The sequence below is a fragment of the Chrysemys picta genome, chromosome 1 (assembly GCF_011386835.1).
Source record: "Chrysemys picta bellii isolate R12L10 chromosome 1, ASM1138683v2, whole genome shotgun sequence".
Lineage (NCBI taxonomy): Eukaryota > Metazoa > Chordata > Testudines > Emydidae > Chrysemys > Chrysemys picta.
The window spans coordinates 256,061,905-256,085,951 of record NC_088791.1 but is presented as its reverse complement, the minus strand read 5'-3'; the positions used below and the strand labels follow the sequence as shown (position 1 = coordinate 256,085,951).

Sequence of the window (24,047 nt, the reverse complement as noted above, 5' to 3'; positions counted from 1 at the left end):
ACTCTTGTAAATTATGTAAAGTGTTCTCATTGGGGTTTAACATACTTGAAGTTTATTTGCAGAATTGCTGCCTCTTATTACAATATTGCAAGTCTAGGGGAACTGTATTTCAAAGCCTCTCATGATTTGGACCAAACTTGTAAAATTTGCCTTTTTCAAAATGGCTGCTCATTTCCATTACTCATAAGGGCTGGAGTAACAATGGGCCTTCAGTCATGATGAACATCACTTGCACGTCGCAGCAAGGATGCCTCTGGTAATGATGGCTTCTGTCTACCATTATTTCCAGTGGAACTGAAGCTAGACTGCCTTCAGCAAAGATGGCTGCTTTTCTGCTCTATTTTGGAAATTGGTATTGGGGAATATAGAGGAACACAGTGTAAAGGTTGTAGGTAGGGGAAGGAAGTGGTAATAATGGGGGCAAGTGAATGCAGAGTGAAGAATAAAAGCTGAAACCTGCAGGGAGAATGTGAATGGGGATGGAGACTAGGGCCCCAGTCCTGCAGTTTGGCTACAATCAGTCGGTACGTGTGAATGCAGTTGTCAGATTGGGGCAGATAGGAAGGAGACACAATATTGATGTGTGGGGTTGGAAATAGGGTAGAATGTCATCTGTCCCCAACCCAGTGGTAAGAAAAGTTTCCTTCCAAGTAACTAAGGGGAAGGAGTGCATTTTTTAAGGTTGAGTTTTGAACCTGAAATGATGCATACAGTTTAGTTAGGGGTGAATGATTTCCCCCTAAATAGTCAAATCAAAGGGCAGATGGAAACCCAATATAATATTTTTTCCATCTTTCCTTTTTAGGTTGCACATGACTTTTTGAGGGGGGGTCTGACCTATGATTTTTGAATGCCTGCACGTGTTAATACTGTATGTTATTTTTTGTGTTAGTAAATTTGTACTGGTTAGTGCTATGTATTAGTGGCTTATGTTTCTTAGGTATCAAATATGATTTAGACAACTAAATATCGTTTTTTACCAAATAGTATTTTTGAAAGGAGATCTAATGCATTAAACTGGCTATATTTCCTTTTCAGGAAGATGCGCAGGAGGAATTTGGCTGGAAACTGGTTCATGGAGACATATTCCGGCCCCCAAGAAAAGGAATGCTACTCTCTGTTTTTCTAGGCTCTGGCACACAGATCTTGATTATGACTTTTGTTACTCTGTGTAAGTGGTGTGGAGTTGGGGGAAGAGTAAATTTTCAAAAGAAAAATAACCTTAACTTCTAATTGCATAAAACTAATTAAGTGGAGATGAAAGAAACCTTTCTAGATAACATTTAAAAAAACTGGAATTGGAAAAATATCTGTATTTCCTGGTTGGTGTATACAGTCGATATGTGGCACTAAGCTGTAGAAAGCTACAGGAGATAAATTATACATTAGCTGTAGAAAACACAGATATAATTTTAAGAATCTTCTAAAATTGTGCATCTGTGCTTGTAGTTTTTGCTTGCCTGGGATTTTTGTCGCCTGCTAACCGAGGAGCATTGATGACCTGTGCTGTGGTCTTGTGGGTGCTGCTTGGAACTCCAGCAGGTTACGTTGCTGCCAGATTCTACAAATGTAAGTAAAAGTTATTTAAGGTGACAGATCTTAAGTTCATTAGTCTAAATTATCATCACAGTGGTGGCTTTTTCCCCCCCATTGTTTGGTATCTGTTTCCCCTCAGGACAAAACAAAAAAAACAGAACAGGTACATGGTTAGATTGTTCAGTGTTTTGAAGCCTGAGAGTAAGCTGCTTCAAAATATTCTCAAAACAGGTATCCTGTGAGTCTTTTCATAATGTGAATTAATTTCATATAGGAAGGAACACATTATGTTTCAGTTAATACGCAGGTAGTGATTTCTGACCGTTTTATAATTTCATTGTTTTCCTACATTACCGAATTACAGTAGTTGCTTTAATTTTTTGCAGGGGGTGGTGATATATATTTGAAAATACAGAGTTTAGCTTTTGCCCCTTTTCAGTTAATACCTGCCCTCTTCATTCGGGTGTTGCTTTAGTCAGGGAAATAGATGTCATAGGGTCTTTGCTGACCCTGGAGGTCTTCCCTCTGGTGTTTTGGTGCCTTATGATAGTGAGCTGGCCCTCTATCTCTCAACTGGCCCATTCAAGTGCTGAAGGAAAGTACATGGTTCTTCCTCTGCCTCAGGGGAGACTTGCTACAGAGCCAAGAATGCCATTGCATCCAAAGCTTTTCCATACCTGCCTTATTTAGTTTAAGATATGACCTGCTTATGGCTGACTGGTGCTAAGTCTCTACAGGCACACTTTGGATATTAACACTGGTTTTAGGAAGGCATTTCCCCCCGTTACAGAATGGCCTTTGACTTCTTTCATCTTCCAGAAACTGTTTTGGAGTTTGTACTCTGGAAATAGTCTCATTTTGTTACAGTTTGTAGGGTGGGTGTTCACTAGTGGCGGTAGTAAAATAGTCATTAACTTACCCCATTCCTGACTACAGGGTTGCAAGTTGGTTTGAAAGGGACCTGCAGAGTTGATTAGACTATGGGGCAGGTGTTTCAAAGTTCAAAATAAATTGAGGAATCTTTTGTCCAAGTCCTGATTCCCCCTTCAAGAGAAAAGTTATTTGAGGGGTTATGGCATCAAACCTAATACCATGTAATTGGGGAAGTAGGTGGCTAATGGTAGTATCCCCTAATGGGTTTAGTGATCAGAGTAACTTGTCAGCCAGTATTTGGATACTCTACTGGACTAGCAAACTGTGAGGTGACTATTTGCTAATTCCAATTTATTCTGTCTGCAATTCTCATCAAATGATGTGATCAGCACAGTGTATCACATGAACTAAAAATCTGTACATTTATTACAGTATTTAATTATAGAATCATAGAATATTAGGGTTGGAAGGGACCTCAGGAGGTCATCTAGTCCAACCACCTGCTCAAAGCAGGACCAATCCCCAGACAGATTTTTACCTCAGTTCCCTAAATGGCCCCCTCAAGGATTGAACTCACAACCCTGGGTTTAGCAGGCCAATGCTCAAACCACTGTAAATATGCAGAAATATAAAGCTATATACAGTTTAAAAATATTATGAACTAGACATTAATTTAAACAATTTATTAGAAGACTTGAGCCCAAGCTGAGACTAGTTAGTGTTGATAGACACTACCAGTTCCTACCAACATGCTAAATAAGGATGGAAACTTAATTAGCACAATCTAATCGTAATCGTACCTGACTCCTGAAATAAAAACAATTATTATTATGACAGAGCTAAGATGAAATTGCCAGCTTTGCTGAATTCAGACAAGAAGTTTGTCCTACTGGCACATATGACTAGAATTCTTATAAATTTGGCACACCTTTAAAAGTCCTTCTAAACCAAGCTGATTTAGTATTTGAATATCGCTCTTTTCGTAATATTTCTAGGATTCGTAAGGAGCACTGATGTTGGCTCTTTAAAAATTTGGATAGAGTTTACCACTAATGATTAAACTGATCATTTTTTAAAAGATTCCTAGCTATAAATTTTGTTTACATCAGTATCGTTGCAAATATGTAAAAATATCTTGATTCGTAATTTATACTGCTAATTTATTCTAATCAAACCTTAATCTGAATGTTAAATAAGCTAGTGTAAGCCTGGAGTGATCAAAAAGTTTAATTCTCGAAGATGATTTGAGTATCCTTTAAATCAAGTTCCCTTTTTAACGTACTAAGTTAAATACACTATGGATGACTAAGCACCTAATTCTTCTTACCTTACTTATGCAAGTGTTTCTACTTCACATGGAGTTTGGCCCTTATCCATAATGCATTTAGCTTTATAGGGAGGAGGGGAAAAGTGTATATAATAAAATAACAATTTTGACACCTTATTTATTTTCATTTTCATGATTGTAGTCTTAAATGTTTCTTTTGATAGGAAGCTGTGTAATTGAGGAGCAAAGCAATAAAGCAAAATCAGTTTTCCATAACTAAATATTTTTAGTGTAATGTTTTGATCTTAATTTACTGGAGTTCAAATAATGTTCTGCTGGCCTGCCTAAGTATAACTGTTAAATAATGTACTATTAAAATAAACTGTAATCTGTGCACTTAATGCACATTTTGATAGCTATCAAATATTTTAATACAGCTTTTGGTGGTGAGAAATGGAAAACAAATGTCCTGCTGACATCATTCCTTTGTCCTGGGTAAGTTAAATCTCTAAATGACTATTTATACTTGTTACATTTCTGATATAGCTAATTTTTAAAGCTTCAGTTATAGCTATAAACCTACTACATCTTCTTTTCGTGCCAGAAGCCACATGAACAGCAAGGTGCATTTGACAAAGACAAATGTGCTAATTGCGCGCACTATCTTTTTTGTTTACTCTCACCATGTGAAAAGGTTGATTATGTAGTAGTAGCATGACAGTAGTAAGTTTCTGACCAGGCACACTTTTTTTTTTTTTTCATGTATTTGTTTTACTCTCTAGGCTGTTTCTTAGACCACACTGTAGTTGGTCTTATATGGTGTCGCATACTGTACAACCCTTGTGTTAAATTTTTCTACTTAATCACAGCAAGCAGTCTTCCCCTGAAGTGCAGTTATGACAGGCATATATTTGAAACAGCTTAGTTGGAACGTCAGCTCCTGCTGGAGTTGAATTCCACTAGGCTAAGAAAGAAAGACTAGCTTGACCTCTTCATTTGATATTTTCTGTGTCAATTGGTCTTAATGTATATTACACTAAGATATTAATACAGTAATATGGTTTCAATAATATTAATATAAATATTATTGGGCATTCCTGTTTCTTTCTTTATTTTTAAGCATGTTGTATATTTTTCAGAATTGTATTTGCGGATTTCTTTATCATGAACCTCATTCTTTGGGGAGAAGGATCTTCAGCAGCTATTCCCTTTGGAACTTTGGTTGCTATTTTGGCACTTTGGTTTTGCATATCTGTGCCACTGACATTTATTGGTGCCTACTTTGGTTTTAAGAAAAATGTAAGTGATTATGTGGGTGTAAACTGCATGTACTGTGGCTATTGCGGTAACAGAGTCCAAAAGTGATCCACCTCCAGCCCGGCTCGATTCCATTAGCATTCAACTGATCTTGGGATTCCACGGACAGTTTCTCAAGTCCCTTTAGATATTTGACAATGAATAGGTCTCTCTTAATTTAATGTTAGGTCTTTGTGATCAGTGGATTTGACTCCTGAGGCTTCTTTAGATTAAGCAGTGTTTTAGGGCATTCTGGGTGTTGATGACTTCTCTTTAATTCCTAGTGAGTTTTGTTGATTGAATCAGGTATGAGGGTAACCACTTACTGGATTCCTTAATTATTCCTTCCTTGCTTTTTTTCTATGGTTCTTAATTCTAGTTCAGAATCTGAGGAAGGGACGAGGCCTATGGTGGAATCTTTTGGTATTCCACTTCCCTAAGTGAGACACTGTAGAAGGCCATTTCTCATGTGGCAAAGATCGATACCTTAAAAAGGAAGACTTCATGGGCCATAGAGCATAATCATTTGTGTGGCCTTTATTTTTATGTGGATTTATGCAAAAATAAAAAATGACTCCTATCCAAAGCTGTTGGTTCCCTTGATGAGTTAATTACAAGAACAAAAATTATATTAAATACCACTCACCCACCCTGCAAAACTGCCCTCCCCCCACGCAGACCTAATTCCTACAGGCCTTATTCTCAGCAGCTCACACTACCATATTCTCCTTGCAGCATGCCCTGAAAGTTGACTGAACAGGGCTATTTTAGATTGGGAAGAACAGTTTATTCTGCATCTGAGAGTTCCCCTCTGAAATCAAGGGGGGGTTCTCTTTCAGTACCTGAGCTGATAAAAACTGTGGCAGTATGACACAAGGAGAGTAGCAAGAGATCAGTTGCTACATCTTCATTAACAGTAATCTTTCAAGAAGTCTATTACCTATTTTTTAGGGCTGTCGATTAATTGCAGTTAACTCACGCGATTAAGTATAAATTAATCAAGTATAAAAAAATTAATTGTGATTTAATCACTGTTGAACAATAGAATACCAATTAAAATTTATTAAATATTTTTGGATGTTTTCTACATTTTCAAATGTCTATTTCAGTTACAACGCGGAATACAAAGTGTACAGTGCTCACGTTATATTTTTATTACAAATATTTGCACTGTAAAAATGATAGTTCTCTTGGCTTTTTACAGTGCAAATATTTGTAATAAAAAATAAATATAAAGTGAGCACTGTATTCTGTGTTGTAATTAATCAATGTTTGAAAGTGTAGAAAACATCCAAAAATATTTAAATAAATGATATTCTGTTGTTGTTAATCAGCGTGATTAATCGCTATTAATTTTTTTAATCTCTTGACAACCCTACTATTTTCGTTTGCTCTGAGGCTGTTGGCAATTGGGCTGCTAGAAACAATGACAGTATGGTACTAGGCGGCCACCAGTTTGTTGTTAAATACAAATTTAAGTAGATTTTTGCTACTGCTAGTGTCAAATGTATTTAATTGTTACATATTTAGGAATCTTTTCTTCTTTTCTTTAAAGGCTATTGAACACCCAGTTCGTACCAATCAGATTCCTCGTCAGATTCCTGAACAATCATTCTACACAAAACCATTACCTGGCATTATCATGGGAGGGATTCTGCCCTTCGGGTGCATCTTTATACAACTTTTCTTCATTCTAAATAGTATTTGGTGAGTTAACTTATTTGAACGCCAACATATAAGCTGTAACTTTTCTCTTTGAACCTTTTCTTTAGAGAGCTTGAGCCCGCCCGTAGTGTTTTCTAAAGTACTGATCATTTCACAAGAAATGAAAATGTTTGTCATTTAATATTCTGCCACTCAGAAAGCACTCCATGCTGTTTTATTTTTGTCCATGTGTGTAGAGAAATAACTCATTCTTACCAGCATACAGCTGACCTGCAGTATTCAAATCACTAAGTTTTATGCACTACACCAGGGGTTCTCAAACTGGGGGTTGGGACCCCTCAAGGGGTCGTGAGGTTGTTATATGGGGGGGTCGCGAGCTGTCAGTCTGCACCCCAAACCTCACTTTGCATCCAGCGTTTATAATGGTGGTAAATATATGAAAAAAGTGTTTTTAATTTATAAGGAGGGGTCGCACTCAGAGGCTTTCTATGTGAAAGGGGTCACCAGTACAAAAGTTTGAGAACCACTGCACTACACCTATTACTTCATACAGAAGTGCCTCTGAAACTGACATTATGGTAGATATTTGAAAGAAGTGAACAGTATATTACATTGGATTTATTAATTTAGTCTTTATAGAACAGAATTATTGCTTCAGGAAAACAGATTTTTCCTTTCCCCAAATCTTCATATAGGCATTAGGAAATAATTCCTTTAACCATTCAAAATAACCCACTAAATACTCGTACAGCGTCAGTGAATTCAGATGTGTACTCTGAGCATGCTAACAAACTGCTCTTGTATGAGAAATCTGTCCTCTTTCTGGCACAATCTAGTTATCCAATCTCTCTAAGCTGTTTCACTCAGAAGTCGGTGCTAATACACAAATCTAAAGTATTGACACTTTTTCTGTTTTACCACTCTGCCACTTTGATTGAAATGTGGAGTGAAAACCTGGCTCTACTGAAGTCAGTGGGAGCTTTGCCATTCAATGGACTTCAGTGGAGCCAGGATTTCACTGGTGATGTGTCCAGTTCAGTTTCTCTCTCTTCATAAACCTCCAAATGTGAGAGAAGTTTTAGGTTTTGAGCTTTTGCTTGCCATTTTAGAGTAGAGCTGCTGAATCATGCATTCCCAGTTTGAAAAACAAAGCACAAGTTAACTTCCACTTGTGTCCGCACCAATGACACCCTACCCTTGTGATAAGGAGAAAATATTGTTTAAGCTTCAGACTATACTAAAAATGATCATCTTGTGCTAATGCTGCTTTTTCATATTGAGAGATGCCATTTTCCTCCAAAATACATTTTATCTTATTTTAATCCTCTGTTTTGATTGTAGGTCCCATCAGATGTATTATATGTTTGGCTTCCTGTTTCTTGTGTTCATTATTTTGGTCATTACATGTTCTGAGGCCACTATACTGCTTTGCTATTTCCATCTGTGTGCAGAGGTAAGAAATATTCTTCACTAGTCACACTTTATACAATATCCAGGACACTTTCACAAAATCCAACTTCTATAACTGGAAATATTATCATTCCAGAATTTAACACTACTAGGATAACTAAGATCCTATTAAGATCAGCTTAAAATGTGATTGGACACTCATTGCTCCTTTCTGATAAGAGTTCTCATTACAGATATTATTTTGAACAAGTTTGTACCCAGATTCAGTACCAGTGAGATATAGCTCATCTTCAGTTATCCATCTCACTATTTTCGGTATAAGTCAGTTGACTAGACAGAAGCCTTTGCTTTGTCAAAAGTATTTCCTTTTTGGTGCATGTGCTTGACTGGTACAAGTTAATATTTGCATGCACCCTTAAAAATCTGGCTCTTTTTACTTGGGCTTGTAGATTTTTGCCTTTTTGATGTAGATCGTTGACTTTCTGATTCATATTATGAACTGTGATTAAGTGATCCAAAGTAATAAAATTTTATCTTTAGCTGTTTAATGTTAAATACCCAGTAGGAAAATTTCACTTGTAATTTTGCATCTAGTAATTGGTCGAGTTCAGGTTTCAGGAAATATTACTTAGGTTTTTCTTTTCTTCTAGGATTATCACTGGCAGTGGCGTTCCTTCCTTACCAGTGGTTTTACTGCAGTTTATTTTCTGATATATGCAATACACTATTTCTTTTCTAAACTGCAAATCACAGGGACAGCAAGCACCATTTTGTACTTTGGTTACACCATGATAATGGTTTTGATCTTCTTTCTTTTCACAGGTAAGTATATTGAAACCTTGGTTCTTGATATTGCTAGCTCTAATTTTAGTTGAGTGTGCAATGGAACGCTAAAAATATCATAAATAGAAATATCCGAATCTTTATGTGAAACCATAGCTGAACGTTAAACCCTTGATTTCAGGTCAGCTATTATTATGCCTAATGTATTTTGCTATAAACTGTGTCAGAAATCTCAGCCCCTGTCTTCAGAGGATTAAAATAGTAACTGAAAAATCATATTTATACCTTGTACAATACACTAACATATTTCTATTTACCTAATATTGCTATTGGTAACTCCTGCTGTTGAAACTAGGCTGCATTTAAGCACGTGCCTAAAATTGTCTTCCAAACTTTCAGTGTTAACTATAGTTGTGTGAATTGTTTAATGTGATATTACATCCCACTTACAGAATATGTACGTACATATTTAACAGGGTTTAAGCTGAAGGACATAAGCTGGAAGCTATGAAAGGGTCCATGATCACATGAGTTCTAAAACATGCCTTATGCAGAGGATAATTGAGACATGGAACTATCAAATGTAGTCAAAAATTGTGATTATGGGCTTAAATTCCAGCAAGGGTGGTTTAGGTTGGACATTAGGAAAAACTTCCTAACTGTCAGGTTAGTTAAGCACTGGAATAAATTGCCTAGGGATGTTGTGGAATCTCTGTCATTGGAGATTTTTAAGAACAGGTTAGACAACACCTGTCAGAGATGATCTAGATAATACTTAGTCCTGTCTTGAGTGCAGGGGACTGGAGTAGAAGACCTCTAGAGGTTCCTTCCAGTCCTATGATTTTATGATACAAGCATGTTTTAAAAAGTTAAACAGGGAGGGGTGATGCATTGCAAAGTATAAATGTTACATGTGTCAGCAGGTGGTCCTAGATTGAGCTGCAGAGCAGCATTTTTATCCTGAAATGTTACTGAACTACAGGGGATGGTATGTTCTAGAAATAAAGGTAATATAATGGTGTAGTGGGTTTTGGTTTTTGAAGTGTGATGTTCTTGCAAAATTTGAAGCTTTAAGTATTGAATATCCTGCAGATAGTTTAGTTGCCTGAGTGTTATCTTGTTTCTTGGAGATGTGGGCTTTTCAGAGCAGTGTTATGATGAAGTCATATTAATAACTCCCTTGTAAGACTACTTCCATTATAAGCTTTATAAAATTGACCCTTTTACCTATTAGGCTTCAGTAAGAACTAAAAACAAGGGGGGGGGGGTATTTTGTCTGTTTTACAAAGGTGAAGTTTAATCTTTATGTTAACTTCCATGAGGTCTGATGCTCATTGAAATGGATCTTCCTTTCCTTCCTTCTTTCCTTCTGTCTTTTCGTTGCAAAGGTACCCTTCAAAATCTAAACTGACCACTAGACTTGAAGTTACCGTGGTTATTTAAAAGTGGTGCTTTTAGGAAAATCTGTCAGCTGCCAGCGTTCTTACCTAAAGATCTTGCTACTGGGATCTTTCATCTCCTTTCCCAGTTACTGAGGACAAATAATGGAATCTTTTCCCCCATCTCCTCATTCAGTCCCCTCAGATCCCTGCTTTCTCTGTCCATTAGTTGCTGCCACAGTACTGGAATGCTTCCTCTATCTTCTTGCACACTGAAAAGCGGGCTTCACTGAGACATGTTGCCCAGACATGGGGGTTGCTCTTTTGCGCCCCCCCGCTTCCGTACTGATAGGTACCACCACTGCCTACTCCCAGAAAGCTTAAAAATTTTGAGCACCAGGCCAGCAGCATTTGTAACCGAATCCTCGTGAGCTTCACAGTCTATAATGGTGGCCTTTCTAAGCCCTGGTCTATACTACAAACTTATGTTGGTATAACTGTCACTCAGGGATGTGGAAAATCTACTCCCCTAGGCAACATAATTATACCAACCTCACCACCCATGTAGACAATGCTATGTCAGCGGGAGGGTTTCTCCTGTCAGCATAGCTACTGCTTCTTGGGGAAGTCGAGTACGTACACCAATGGGAGACGCTCTTCCATTGTTGTAGGTAGTGTCTTCACTAAGTGCTATAGCAGTGTAAGTGTAGACATACCTAAGGCTTGAAATGTGGAGGGCTTTCCAAGGTTACAAGCAACAGAAGTTGTGTTGGAGAGGCTTAATACTTCCCCGTGGCCTGTGAAATGGATCTGCTTTTGGCGGATACAAGTTTATAGCCCAAGCGCTACACAGAAATTAAAGTCCCGGCCATCAGACCTTTTAACTTTTGTTAAAAGTTTCACTAAAGTTGTGAGCAAAGTCATTTCAGCTGTATTTGACTTAAATGAGCATATGGGGGGGAGGGTGTTTTTTGCATTTTAAAAAGAAAACTCCTAGGGAAAACAAGAACCTAAGTTTGAGAATATTGTCCTTTTAAAATAGTAACAGAATATTAGCTACAAAAAAATTAAAAACCTTCATCTATTAACTGCACATTACCTGCATTTGTAATCTGATACTCCCTGCCACCTGTAAATTAAATACCTTCACCTAATCCATATGTATTTCTGTAAGTCACAATTTACTACTTCCCTATTCATATTCTATATACTAATAAGTTAATCACTCCCAACATACAGGCTAGAAGTTCTGCTCTCCTTTATTCTACCATCCTGCTTCTAGACCATACTTGAGGGGTAGAGACAAACAGCATCTCAGACTGCGATAGAGAACTCTGGGCTTGGTTATATTAGAAAAATTGCATTGCTCTAACTAGATCAGTTTTAAATAGATTTAATTACATTGATTTAAACTCCTAGTATAGATGCATTTACACATGCTTAAGCCTTCCTTAGATACATTGATTTTAAATTGAGTTAGTTGCATTAATTACCATATATACTCGTCCATTAGCCTGTTCGTTTATAAGCCGAACCTCCCTTCCCCCCCCCCCTCAAGATGTTGGGTAAAAATAGCAAAAATTGTATGACCCTTTCAGAAGCCAACCCTATATTTCAGGGGTTGGCAAACTTTGGCTCCTGGCCCATCAGGGTAAGCCGCTGGCAGGTCGTTTTTTTGTTTACTTGGAGCTTCTGCAGGCATGGAGCCCCTCAGCTCTCTGTGGCCACGGTTTGCCGTTCCCGCAGCTCCCGGTGGCTGGGAACAGCGAACCGCAGCCACAGGGAGCTGAGGGGCTCCATGTAAACAAAAGGACAATGTATTAGATATTCAATTCAATGACTCCATAGAGTTTTTAAAATCATCAAATTTTGGTGTAGACCCGTTTATAAGCCATTGATGCGTCGTCACTTTTTTATCAGAAATATTCGGCTTACGAATGAGTATATATGGTAACTCTTTTTTTTTTTAGTACAAACGAGACCTCTGTCTGCCTTGATGATATTGTAATATTGGCCAGAAACCAAAGTGTATCAGCCTCACTGCTGATCTAGAGAAGTCTTCTAACCAGTCCATTCTAGTCATGCTGGCTATAAACCCCCGAATACTGCATACAGTCAGGTAGGGACTTTACTTCAGCTCTCTTCTCCATGGAGGGATTAGTGTGGTAGGCCTAGCATGACAGCCTCTTTGCACCTCAGGCAACATGCATCTGCCAGCTTCCACTTGCCCTCCTTCCCTTAGGTCAGTTAACATGTCATAAACTGTAATCTGAGGGCATTAAGATATATCCAGTGCATCTCCTGTTCCCTTGCCCACTCAGCCTGGGTCATAAATGTTGTATCAGCAGCTGACTATCAGCAATCAGCTGTGCAGAGTCTGATGACAATTATGGGCTCAGGACAGAAGTTACAAGTATCTTACCCTTTATCTGCCATGACATTGTCCCCACTAGCCCTTTGTACCTGATACTGGGCTCAAGGGTATGTAAGTTATATTAGACAACTAAAATATACTTCTGGAGTTCATGTTCTTAGTTTTATGTGGTACTTGGTCAGTGTCTCTAACTTGAAGTTCGGTGAGGATACAGGCAGAATTAAAGTTGGTATTGAAACTTTAACTGAACATTTCCTGTATTTAGATTTTCTGAAACTATATAATCCTTGAATGTTCTAAAAGGACATCAAACGACTCAACCATATTTCTAAATTCACTCTTTTGGTCTCAGAATAACGTCCATACTATAATAGATTTCAGTTTGCTGTTTCTTCCAAAAATTAGATGCATTCTAAAATCTATGGAATTACTGAAATGTACTGGGGAATAAGTGTTTATATAAAGAGGGAGAGTTAAGGGATATGTTCTTCTCAGAACTCTTAAATGGAACAGCTATTTACCAAAATCTGCTCCTAAAGGCAAGTAGCTTCCTGTGCCAAGATGATATACAAACTAAAAAGAAAAAATTGTAATTGGTGTATCAAAACTGTTCTGCTACTGCTTACTCATCCGTTAAAAATTGTCAGTATCAGGAAGGGTTTTGACGGTGCCCTGCTGCTGTGTCAGTGTAACACATGCTTCAGGCACTTGCTTCCATACTGCATTCCAGGTCATTGATCAAACTCAGCAGGCAGGATACTGGGAGCTACATGACAAATCTTCGTGACTCACAGCTGGGCCCACAACTACGTATCATAGTAAATGAGTCAGTTAAACATCACTAGTTTAGCAAGCGTGAAAAAAATTACCATGATATCATTCATGATTCTTCACAGGATTTTACAGCATATGAGTTATTGCTGAATTTCCATCATGCTCCTTGTCAAAACTTAAATCAAAACATGTTGTCTTAAATAGTTACTTAGTTGGCCCTCACACGTTAAAGCTACAATAATATTAGGTATACTAAGGCAAAATCAGCTATCTGAATGGCTTTTGTCCTGGCCTAATTTTTCTGGGAAACAAAGGTTCCCATAACAGATGCTATGAAAGCCATCTATGTCAACCATTTTTCTGATTTTTAGTTGTAGTTTTGAAGGAATAATGTTAAGGTGACAGAGGGTCCTGTGGCACCTTTGAGACTAACAGAAGTACTGGGAGCATAAGCTTTCGTGGGTAAGAACCTCACTTCTTCAGATGCATCTGAAGAAGTGAGGTTCTTACCCACGAAAGCTTATGCTCCCAGTACTTCTGTTAGTCTCAAAGGTGCCACAGGACCCTCTGTTGCTTTTTACAGATTCAGACTAACACGGCTACCCCTCTGAATGTTAAGGTGGTCAGTGTAACTTCATCAGCACAGCTTTTGTGCCCAACAGTATATTTTTGGTACATCTATCACACCTCACCAAAAAAGGGTGGACAGAACTATTCTCAATTTCAAATGAAAGAGCCGTCTCCGAGAAATCAAGGAAGTAATCTTTGTCTTTAAACTTCAGTTCAAATTTCAAACCTCTTTGACTGTATGATTAAACTATCTTTAAAAAACTATATTTGTTAAAGCCTGGGGCATGAAAATATTTTTACCATAGCAACTTTGGCAAATACTGAAATTACATAAACTTGTAACTTGCTTAAACAGGACTATACCTGTGACTTTTGGGTGCCTTTTTAGTCTTCAGTGTCTCTGAACATTTTTAACATTATAACCTTAACAGAAGAGCAGTTAAACTTAAATTCTGAACTATAGTATTGAAAAATCCAAGCCACCTTTTGAACTACAGACGTTAAACAATGAGCTATGAAATCCTTAAGTGCACTCAAGAAGTAGGTGTCAGTTAAATTTTTTGTAAATAATCTTTATTTATATTCAGTAGTGTAAAAATCCACCCTGCTTGATGTTCGTGTCCTGCATGGCATATTTAAATTCTGCAGAACCTAACCTGCTTCTTCAAGTGGAATGCCCAGAGGGATACTACTTCAGGCACAAATGCACTCTGTGTCTTTTGATTGGAGATTTTTTGGTAGCAGTGCCCATTCGGACCATGCATGTGTCCTACACATCCTCGTGCCCCCTATGGAGGCTATATAGAGCTCTTTGGGTGAACCACCCTCAATTCCTTTCAACAGCCTTCAGACAGACACGGAATTTCGTGTGTGCCTGTTTTCTCTGTTTAGAGTTATACAGTACATAAGAACTAACCCTATATACTATTTTAGTTGTTGGAACAGTTGTCTCCCCTCTCCCCAATTTAGGGGGTCTAAAATTGTTTCTTGGATCTGGGATGTCAAGCTACTTGGGTTTTAAAAGGTGTCTCCAATGTCAAGAAGCCATTCCTGTCAGCAATGGGCATTCTTCACAAATACGTTGCTTGGGAGACTCGCGTATTCCCAGCAAGTGCAAGATTTGCACTTCGTTTAAGGGAAGATCTCTTAAAACCAGGGGAATTAAGTATGCACTATTGATGACAGAGCAAGCCTTATGACCAGCTTTGGATCTGGGGAAAGAGAACCCCCTCTCCAAGAGACCCTCTGCTTCTGTTAGTGCCTCTTCTACAATAAGATCACAATCACAAAGCGCTTCCAAGGTGAAAGCAGTGTCAAGATCCCAATCTCCAACACTCTCCATGGGTGAAATACCTATAACCATGCCAGTGGTACTTAGAGCTTCTCACTCAAAGATGGAGGAGGACAAGAAGACCAGAGCAGAGTTCCTCAAAGAAGATTCAGTACAGGAGACCTCAGGCCCTAAGAAGAGTGCTATTGAGGCGCCGAATACTTTGGGTATCATGAAGCAATCTAAGACTTTATCTAAGTCCCATACCTTGGTGGTAAAGGGTGTGGTACCGAAGACCACTACTGCCACCATCAAGGGAGCGGCCACATTGGAATTTGTGGTACCCTTGGTACCGGCACCACTGCCTCGAACAGCAGCATCAGGAGCAAGCTTGAGGCCTCATGCTCCCAGTATTGCAGGAGTTCCCGTATCTTAAAGACCTCATGATACTGAAGGAGCCTAAGTCTACCCCTCCAGACACCTCTCCATACCAAGATCTGCTGGATCACTGACTGCTCATGTTGTAGTGAGACCCACCACTTCTCTAGCTTTTACCATTCAGGAAGAAGGGTTGTCACCTCTGTACAATACATAAAGGAGCATTTGGACTCAGAGCTTTCAGTTCAAGGTGCTCTAGTTTATTCCAGGAGACATGATTCTCCTCTGCAGATGCAAGAAAGGCAAGATTACAAGACCTCTGCCTCTTAAAACTTGGGATGACCAACAATTGCTACCTCTCTGTCATGGCTTATGGTCCTCCTCCTTTGCCTTATTGGGATCCATGGGCAATGTATTACCAGCAGTTTTGAGGGTACCCAGTGGAATCTCATAAAGAACATAAGACCTCATTCCCTGGTACCATCCATTCCTTCCCTCCACTCTGAATCAGCAGAGGCAAGGAGGAGGCAGTAATGCCACTACCGTCGTCATTAGCTGATGACTTGTGGCAATTCCAGGACCTGATGAGGCAAGTCGCGGACACACTTCAGATTCCTCTGGAAGAAGTCCAGGATTCCTATCATAAATCCCTTGAAGTATTTATAGAATCATAGGATTGAAAGGGACCTTGAGAGGTCTTCTAGTCTAGTCCCCTGCACTCAAAGCCAGACTAAATATTATCTAGATCATCCCTGATAGGTATTTGTCTAATCTGTTCTTTATATTGCATACCTCCACTTCAGCATGGGTGGCACTGCTGATTAAAGAAGCTCTTCTTGAGCTAGCTGGCAAACTCCAGCAACAGCAATCTGTACATGCAAGCATGCTGATTTAAAAAAAAAAAAAAACTCCTACATTCTGGCCAGGGATTCCAAAACTTTGTTTTCACATCCGGCACCAAATTCTCTGGTTGTGGACGCAGTTAATGAAAGGGGGAGAGAGCATATTCAAAAAGCTACCCCATGTAACAAGGACCGGAAGTGTCTGGATCTTTTCGGACATAAAAACTAGTCTTCGTGGACATTACGTTTCAGGATAGCAAATCACCAGGTGCTGGTATCAAAATAGGACTACCACATCTGGGAATAGAAATTGTATGGCAGGCCATGAATACTCGCAAAATTGAGGTTGGGGTGTGGCCTTAAATGAGGAGTTCAGGGTACAGGAGGGGGCTCCGGGCTGGGACTGAGGGGTTTGGAGGGTGGGAGGGGGATCAGAGCTGCGGAAGGGGGTTGGGGCATGGCAGGGGTGTGAGGGCTCCGGCTGGGGGTGCAGGCTGGAGATGAGAGGTTTGTGGTTCAGGAGGGTGCTCTGGGCTGGGTTTAGAGGGGGATCAGGGCTGGGGCAGAGAGTTGGGGTGCAGGGGGAGGCTCAGGGGTGCAGGGTCCAGGCAGCGCTTACCTCAAGTGGCTCCTGGAAGCAGCGGCATGTCCCTTCTCTGGCTCCTAAACTGAAGTGTGGCCGGGCAGCTCTGTGTGCTGTCCTGTCCGCAGGCACCGCCCCTGCAGCTCCCATTGGCTGCAGTTCCCGGGAGATGCAGGGGTGGCACTTAGGGGCAGCCAGGGGGCTCCGCTTTGCACACTGCCCCAGCCCTATGCATAGGTGCTGGAGGGGAGGCCATGCTGCTGCTGCTTCCAGGAGCCGCGTGGAGCAGCCCCTGATCTTGCTCCCCGGCTGGAGCGGGGCAAGCCCCAGACCCTGCTCCCCAGCGGGAGATCAAGGGCCGGATTCGGCCCGCGGGCCGTAGTTTGCCCACCCCTGGTCTAGGGGATCATGAAAAGACGTTCTCTACATGGATCTCTGTATATATTACCTGTTATGGTTTGGCTTATGCCCACCCTCCCATGTGAGTGACTGCACATTCTATCTGCTAGATCACAGTCTACTCAAGGATGTTCCACTTGCTGAGATCTGCAAAGCTGCAATGTGGATTTCAGTGCATACTTTTTCCAGGCATTATGCTTTGGTTCACACTGCTAGATTGGAGGCTGCAAGAAGGCAACACAGTTCTCTTCAGTGCTGGACTCTGTTCTGAACCTCCCACCTCCTTAAGGGGGTCACTGTTGGGGGGGTCACCTGAAGTGGAGCACCCACAGGGACACTAAACAGAGGAGGAGAGGTTACTCTGTCACCCACACAATTTAGGGTTCTTGCACACACCCCTTTGGGTACTAAGGAAATAAGGGAAGCAACTCTATCCTTCCGTGGGCTAACACCCATTCCTGGTGGCTCAGGGCTAACACCCATTCCCAGTGGACTTAGGGCTGTACTGGTCTGTGGGGCCTTTTACCAGTGAAAGAGCCTTATACAGTAATATCCTTAACCTCTATTTATTAACAGTTACCAAAACAATACGCATGCTAAGCATATAATGCTCACCACTCCCAATAAGGCAGATGAACTTTTCTTGATGGCCTGTCAAGATTAGGTCATCCAGAGCTCCAGCTTCTGCACAGTATGATCAGCAGGGTGTCTGGCAGCTCTGATCCTGGGCTGTGCCCTGGTGTTAGGTTCCAAATAACTTCCCTTTGGACCCCAGTTTATATACCGTATATACTCGTTCATAAGCCAAATTTTTTTAGTAAAAAAGGGAAGCACCAGAGAAGGGGGTCGGCTTATGAACGGGTATAGAGAGGGAGAGGTGGGACACAGCCCCTCCCCCCAACAGAGGTAGCAAGGAGAGGCAGCACAGCCAGAAGGCAAGAGATGGGGCCAGAGTCTCTCCGCTTCTGGCCACGCTGCTCTCCCCCCAGCCTCCGAAGCAGCTGCAGCTCTGGGGCTGGCAGGCTGCAGCTGTGCCGCTCAGCCCCGCCCCCCAGAGCAGGCTGTGGCCGCGCCACCCGGGCGCCGGAGCAGGCTGCGGCCATGCTGCCCATCCCAGCCCGCTGGAACATGCTGCGGCCACGCCGTCTGGTCTGGCCTGCTGGATCAGGCTACGGTCGCGCTGCCCAGCCTGCCGGAGCAGCTCCAGCCAGGCCAGAGACATCTTCCCTCAGATAAGGTGGGAAGGGATAGGATGGGGAGTGTGTGGGGGTCCCGGGCTAGGGGTGGGGTCATGTGGGAGGTGGTCACAGGGGGTTACTCCCCTGACCCCCCTGCTTCTCTCCCCAAAAAAATTTCCCCACTAGTTGCTGTACCAGCCCATCAGGGTAAGCAGCTGGCACGCCGGGACACTATGTTTACTTAGGTTTACCTTCGTGTTTGCAGACGCTCGAGGTAAACAAACCATGTCGGCCCACCAGCGACTTATCCTCATGGCCCAGGAGCCAAAGTTTGCCGACCCCTGAATTATAGGGTCGGCTTATGAACGGGTCATAAAAATTTTCCATTTTTACTTATCCATCGTGGGGGGGTCGGCTTATAAATGAACCAGGTTATGATTGAGTATATATGGGAGTTAAAATTTGGGTCCTGCTTAGTTTTCCCTAACTAATCATTTTAAACGGAAGTGCTACAAAACAGTGTTTTTCACCAATCCTAGCCCATTACAAAACAATTCTTTAACCATAATCAGGCCCCACCACCTTAGTTGATTTAAATTTTGAAAAATTAATTATGCAACAGACAAACAATAAAGAATCAGACAGATGGTCCAGATAGAGAAGTAGGGACCATAAAGGCAAAACAATATAGATTTCACAATCACAGCTGTTAAGTGGTTTCTTGCCAGACAAAATATTAGCAAAGTTTCCTTTAAACATCTTAAGATCTGTGACTTTATCTGATGATGGTAGGTTCTGTAGGGACAGGCTTGCCTCCTTAACAGCCTGATAGGCCATTGTTTTGGTGCAATAGATGGAATGTGAGGCTGGGACTCTGCAGCTCAGTACATGGCTGCTGTTTCTCACTCTGGCTGCTGCTTTTACTGCAGAAAGAGGCCTCAGACCTTACAACTCACCTTGTGTAATAACAAGTTCTTTGAGATGTATCCCTCTGTAGGGGCTCTGCTACCTGCCCTCCTTCCTCTCTGCTTAGGTGTTTCCTACTATGGGTCTTAGTGGTAGGGAAGGAACTGAGGGCGATTCGCCCATGCAGCCCTATGAAGCCTGTGTGTGGGGCACAAGGATGTGTGGGCCAAACGGCCATTGCTACCAAAAATCTGTGATCAAAGGCTTCGGTGCATGTGCACCTGAAGTGGAGCACTCACAGGGACACACATCTCAAACTCCAGTTATTGCCCAAGGTGAATAACCTCTCCTTTCATTTAAAAAAATCTTTCTAGCATTTGATTGTGGTGGGGATGTGGGGGGTGGGAGGGGAAGAAAAGAGAAACAAAGAACAGAAATAGCTCTGGTCTTAAAGGTGAGTATGTTCTTCCACTGAGTGATGCTGAACATAATGAAGCATTAATAAATAAAATTTCGATTAAAGTTCAGTTACTATATAAATACCATATTCTATCTTTATGCAAACTTTCCATTGACACTGGTAGGCGATCAGCTGTGGAAGGTAATATGTAGTCCTAAACTTATATCCTGGTCAACAGAAAAATGTCATTTGATTCTACACAGAGAGTGAGTTTCTAATTTCTATACTAGTTGTACTAATGTGTAACTCATTGTTTTGAAAGAAGAATTCTGTCTACGTGTACACTTCCATGTTTGTGAATCTGCTCTTTGAAAAACTTTTTTTTTTTTTTTTAATAGGGACAATTGGATTCTTTGCATGCTTTTGGTTTGTGACCAAAATTTACAGCGTGGTGAAAGTTGACTGACTGAAGAAACTCCAGTGTGTGAAAGTTGGCACAGAATCTTCATTAACATAATTTAAAGACCTGTTCTTGGTGATGAACTTAAGCTTTATCAGAAGTATTGACATCCTGTTCCTTGGGAATGATACTGAATACACATCCTCCTCAAAACACTTTTTCCACAAAAGCGTTTGTATTGTGATTTAACAATCTGTTTTCATTCAAACCTTCATAATGAAGACCAGAGTTAAATATTGTATTCATTTGTAAATATAACTATACTGTAATAGAAACATTAAATTCTAATGGCAGAATAGAAGTGGCTGTATTACGCAACTTAGTGATCCTGCTGAATAAAGTACAATTGTAAATAGGATTTTCTAGGCTTGGTAGGAGGGATGAATTATTTTTCTTTTGAAGGAAATGAGAACTTTTTATCATGCTAACTTTAAGGATGTCTCCAAGGTGGGTTGCTGTTTTGGATGTGGTTTTTATTTTGTACTAGTGATATGTCCATAAATATTCCAATTTCTGTGACTTCATTGGTTTCAGTGTTGTTGGCCTTTTAAACTATGTGCCTCTGAGTCTTTGAATTTATAAATTCATAACCTTGTAAAAATATCTTCAGTGGGTCATTACATATTAGAAGTTTATGAAGTTATGTAAATACAAATATATTGACAAGGGAGGTTTTAAAATTATGTGGAATCTTTTATTGCATTTTACTGTATTTAGTTAATTATATTGACACTCCTTTTCATCTGGGGAAAAAATCAGTTATTTGTTCTAAATGACTAATGCTTAAAATGTGATAGTGGTGCATGAGAAAGAGATTAGACAATTACATGTATGCACTACAGGATTAATCCAGCCCTTAACCAAGCTACTTTTTCTGAGACTAAATCATATGTGGAGAAGATCTTAATATAGGCGCAGCATTCACTGCTGATCTTTTTTTAACTGATCTTAATGATGCATATTCCATAAAGCACCTGTGGCTAGATTTATTTAAGCAAAAAAAAAAAAAAAAAGACACAAAGAACCACTGTTTTTGCCTTGTGTTCTGAGAAACGAATCCGTTCCAGGTAACTGACTAGAATGACTTATTCCACAGTAAATTTTAACAAATTTGAAATGTTATCTTGTTCAATAATTTAGATTCATAACTGTTCATCTATCCGCAAGGGCAGCATGTTTCCCACAGTCTGATAAAATTTTATTAAACTGCATGTACTAGTTGTCAGTCATAAATTAAATTTCTTTTGTCTGATTTTTCTAATGGTATGCTTTTCTAAAAGACCTTAACCTAATGATGCTCGAATACTGAATCAATAAAAATATTGTTGGTTAAGGTAACTTGTCATTATTAAGATCTCCAAGCTATGTAAAGTACTTAAGATAAAGCAGTTTTCCAAGTTTTGTGTTCAAAAACAGAAAAACAAGTTTGGATAACTTTTGTATTCTTGGTTTATCTGGTTAGAGCTTAATTAAATTAAATAAATTCTGAACTCTTAACTATTCAGACCCCCAAAATCTTCATTTATAAAACTGGATATATTTGCAAAGTGACAAGTGTGCATACCTATCACATCTACAAAACTCAAACATTTTAATTCAGTGAAATTGGACTCTGCCCACAACAAACATCAGTATTTACTTAAAAGTATAAATACTTGGCTTGTCACAACATAATCCTAACTCTGATCCTTGGAGTGTTTATGTATTTTGCAACAGAGGGTCCTGTGGCACCTTTAAGACTAACAGAAGTATTGGGAGCATAAGCTTTCGTGGGTAAGAACCTCACTGGCATTACTTGCATCTGAAGAAGTGAGGTTCTTACCCACGAAAGCTTATGCTCCCAAGAACCTCACTTCTTCAGATGCAAGTAATGCCAGTGAGGTTCTTCCCCACGAAAGCTTATGCTCCCAATACTTCTGTTAGTCTTAAAGGTGCCACAGGACCCTCTGTTGCTTTTTACAGAGTCAGACTAACACGGCTACCCCTCTGATACTTTATGTATTTTGTTACTTTGATTTAGGGATACTTTTAAATGGATAATTTAAAAGCATTAATGGAAAGATACTTTTTTTCTAAAATATTAAAAATTAGAGCCCATCAGAAATTTGCCAATGAAACCAGTTTTCCATCAAAAATGCCCGTTCATCAAAAGCAGTATGCTTCTGTGGAACCCAGGTCAGTTTCACCCTGCTGTTTGCACCATACATCAGGAAAACTGTCAAATCTTGTCAATTACAGTCTGGGCTAATTTACGCTACCACATCAGCGCTGCTGCACTGATGTAGCTATGCTGCTGTAACGTGTGTGATGAAGACGCGCTGTGCTGACAGGAGAGCATCTTCCACTGACAGTGCGATGTAGACACCATTTCAAGTTGATGTAAGTTATGTTGCTTGGGGGGAGGTGGCTTTTTCACACTCCTGCGAGACAGGTTATGTTGACTTAAACGGTAGCATAGACGAGCCCTGAGTAGCTGCGGGGGATCCTACAGAGCATATCTTACTTTGGGAATAACGGCATGTTTGGTTGTTTTTTAAAATGAAAATCGCATGGAATTTTCAGTTTAGGGGAAATATCAGAAATATTGTTTGGTCTGAATTAGAATGAAATAAACTGTGAAATGTTAAAATTTGGTGCAGAATGGAAGTTTTGACCAGCGCTACCTATGATTGTTTTTTTCCTGAGAATTTCAGTTTAATGGAAGTGTAATGTTACAGTGAAGTAATCTTGACAGTAAGTATGCAGACACTGTATTTGATGCTGATCACTATAATTTTTTCAGAATAGTATAGTTTCCAAATAGCCTCTTAAACCTTTTACTACTCCTGCCCTTTAAAGTCCATTGTATGAGCTAATGCTTCTCTCTGTTTGATGCTACAATCAATGCCTTACAATGTGCAATATGTGTTTTAAAATTGAGACTGCCTGTAAAATCAGTTTGACTTTGAAAACTTGAGATTTCAGTGGACTGATAAGTTCCCCCCAAAAAGTTAAATGCATCACAAGTTTCAAAAAAAGCCATTTTAGGCTTTTAGTATAACCAAGACTTAAGTTGTTCCAAAGTTCAAAACAAATTCTACATCTCAATGTGATTTATTCAGTCTAAATAGCTGAAAGCCAGACGTTACGTTTTGGAGTTACAGGGCATCAAAATCGATCCACTCTAGTGAATATACCATGTCTCCCTAGTAACAGACTTGGAAGAACTGGGCCTAGAACCCTTGTCCACTGCTCCAAAATATTTGATTCTGCATGTGAGACAAAGGGATCTTAGTTCACTGTTATGGAAGTGTCTCTGTTGGGGTGGCTGATCACAGGTTAGAAAAAACAATGTGTTCATGCACCTGCACTGATTGAAATAAACAGCAAAAAAACCTTACTCTTTTAGCACTTGGAAGTTATGGGGCCAGTGCTACTCCATTGAAATTAGGGGGAACAGTATGAGTCCTAACCTATCTACAACAACAAAAATTAAAATTTGCTTAATGCCAGGCTATCTTGACATATAGCCAATGCATGGGTTCCTGGGCAATTTAGATGAATGGAAAGGTTGAAGGAGTAGGAACAAGCTGTTGAGCTATCACAAAACAAAGCAATGTTGGACAAAACTCAATTTCAAATCTTTGTCAAATTGTAGTGACTTAGGTACAAACTGATTGTGAAGCTTGAAGCAAATACAAAATTCTACTTTGAACTCTGAAAGC

At 40.0% G+C, this 24,047-nt stretch overlaps 1 protein-coding gene and 1 long non-coding RNA gene across 2 annotated transcripts in view; both read left to right on the top strand.

The window, feature by feature from the left end:
• Positions 1-21,676, top strand: part of TM9SF2 (transmembrane 9 superfamily member 2) — a 62,049-nt gene extending 40,373 nt beyond the window's left edge. The window contains exons 10-17 of the mRNA XM_005303892.5: positions 1,039-1,171; positions 1,450-1,569; positions 4,114-4,171; positions 4,816-4,975; positions 6,528-6,679; positions 7,979-8,090; positions 8,698-8,869; positions 20,282-21,676. Coding sequence (XP_005303949.2) covers positions 1,039-1,171; positions 1,450-1,569; positions 4,114-4,171; positions 4,816-4,975; positions 6,528-6,679; positions 7,979-8,090; positions 8,698-8,869; positions 20,282-20,349 — 975 coding nt within the window. The 3' untranslated portion in view covers positions 20,350-21,676. The remainder of the gene's footprint in view (positions 1-1,038; positions 1,172-1,449; positions 1,570-4,113; positions 4,172-4,815; positions 4,976-6,527; positions 6,680-7,978; positions 8,091-8,697; positions 8,870-20,281) is intronic.
• On the top strand, positions 13,616-15,381 carry LOC103305822 (uncharacterized). The gene is made up of 2 exons (XR_508249.3): positions 13,616-13,755; positions 13,977-15,381. It is a non-coding gene; the product is annotated as an uncharacterized LOC103305822 (long non-coding RNA).
• Positions 21,677-24,047: the final 2,371 nt, after the last annotated feature.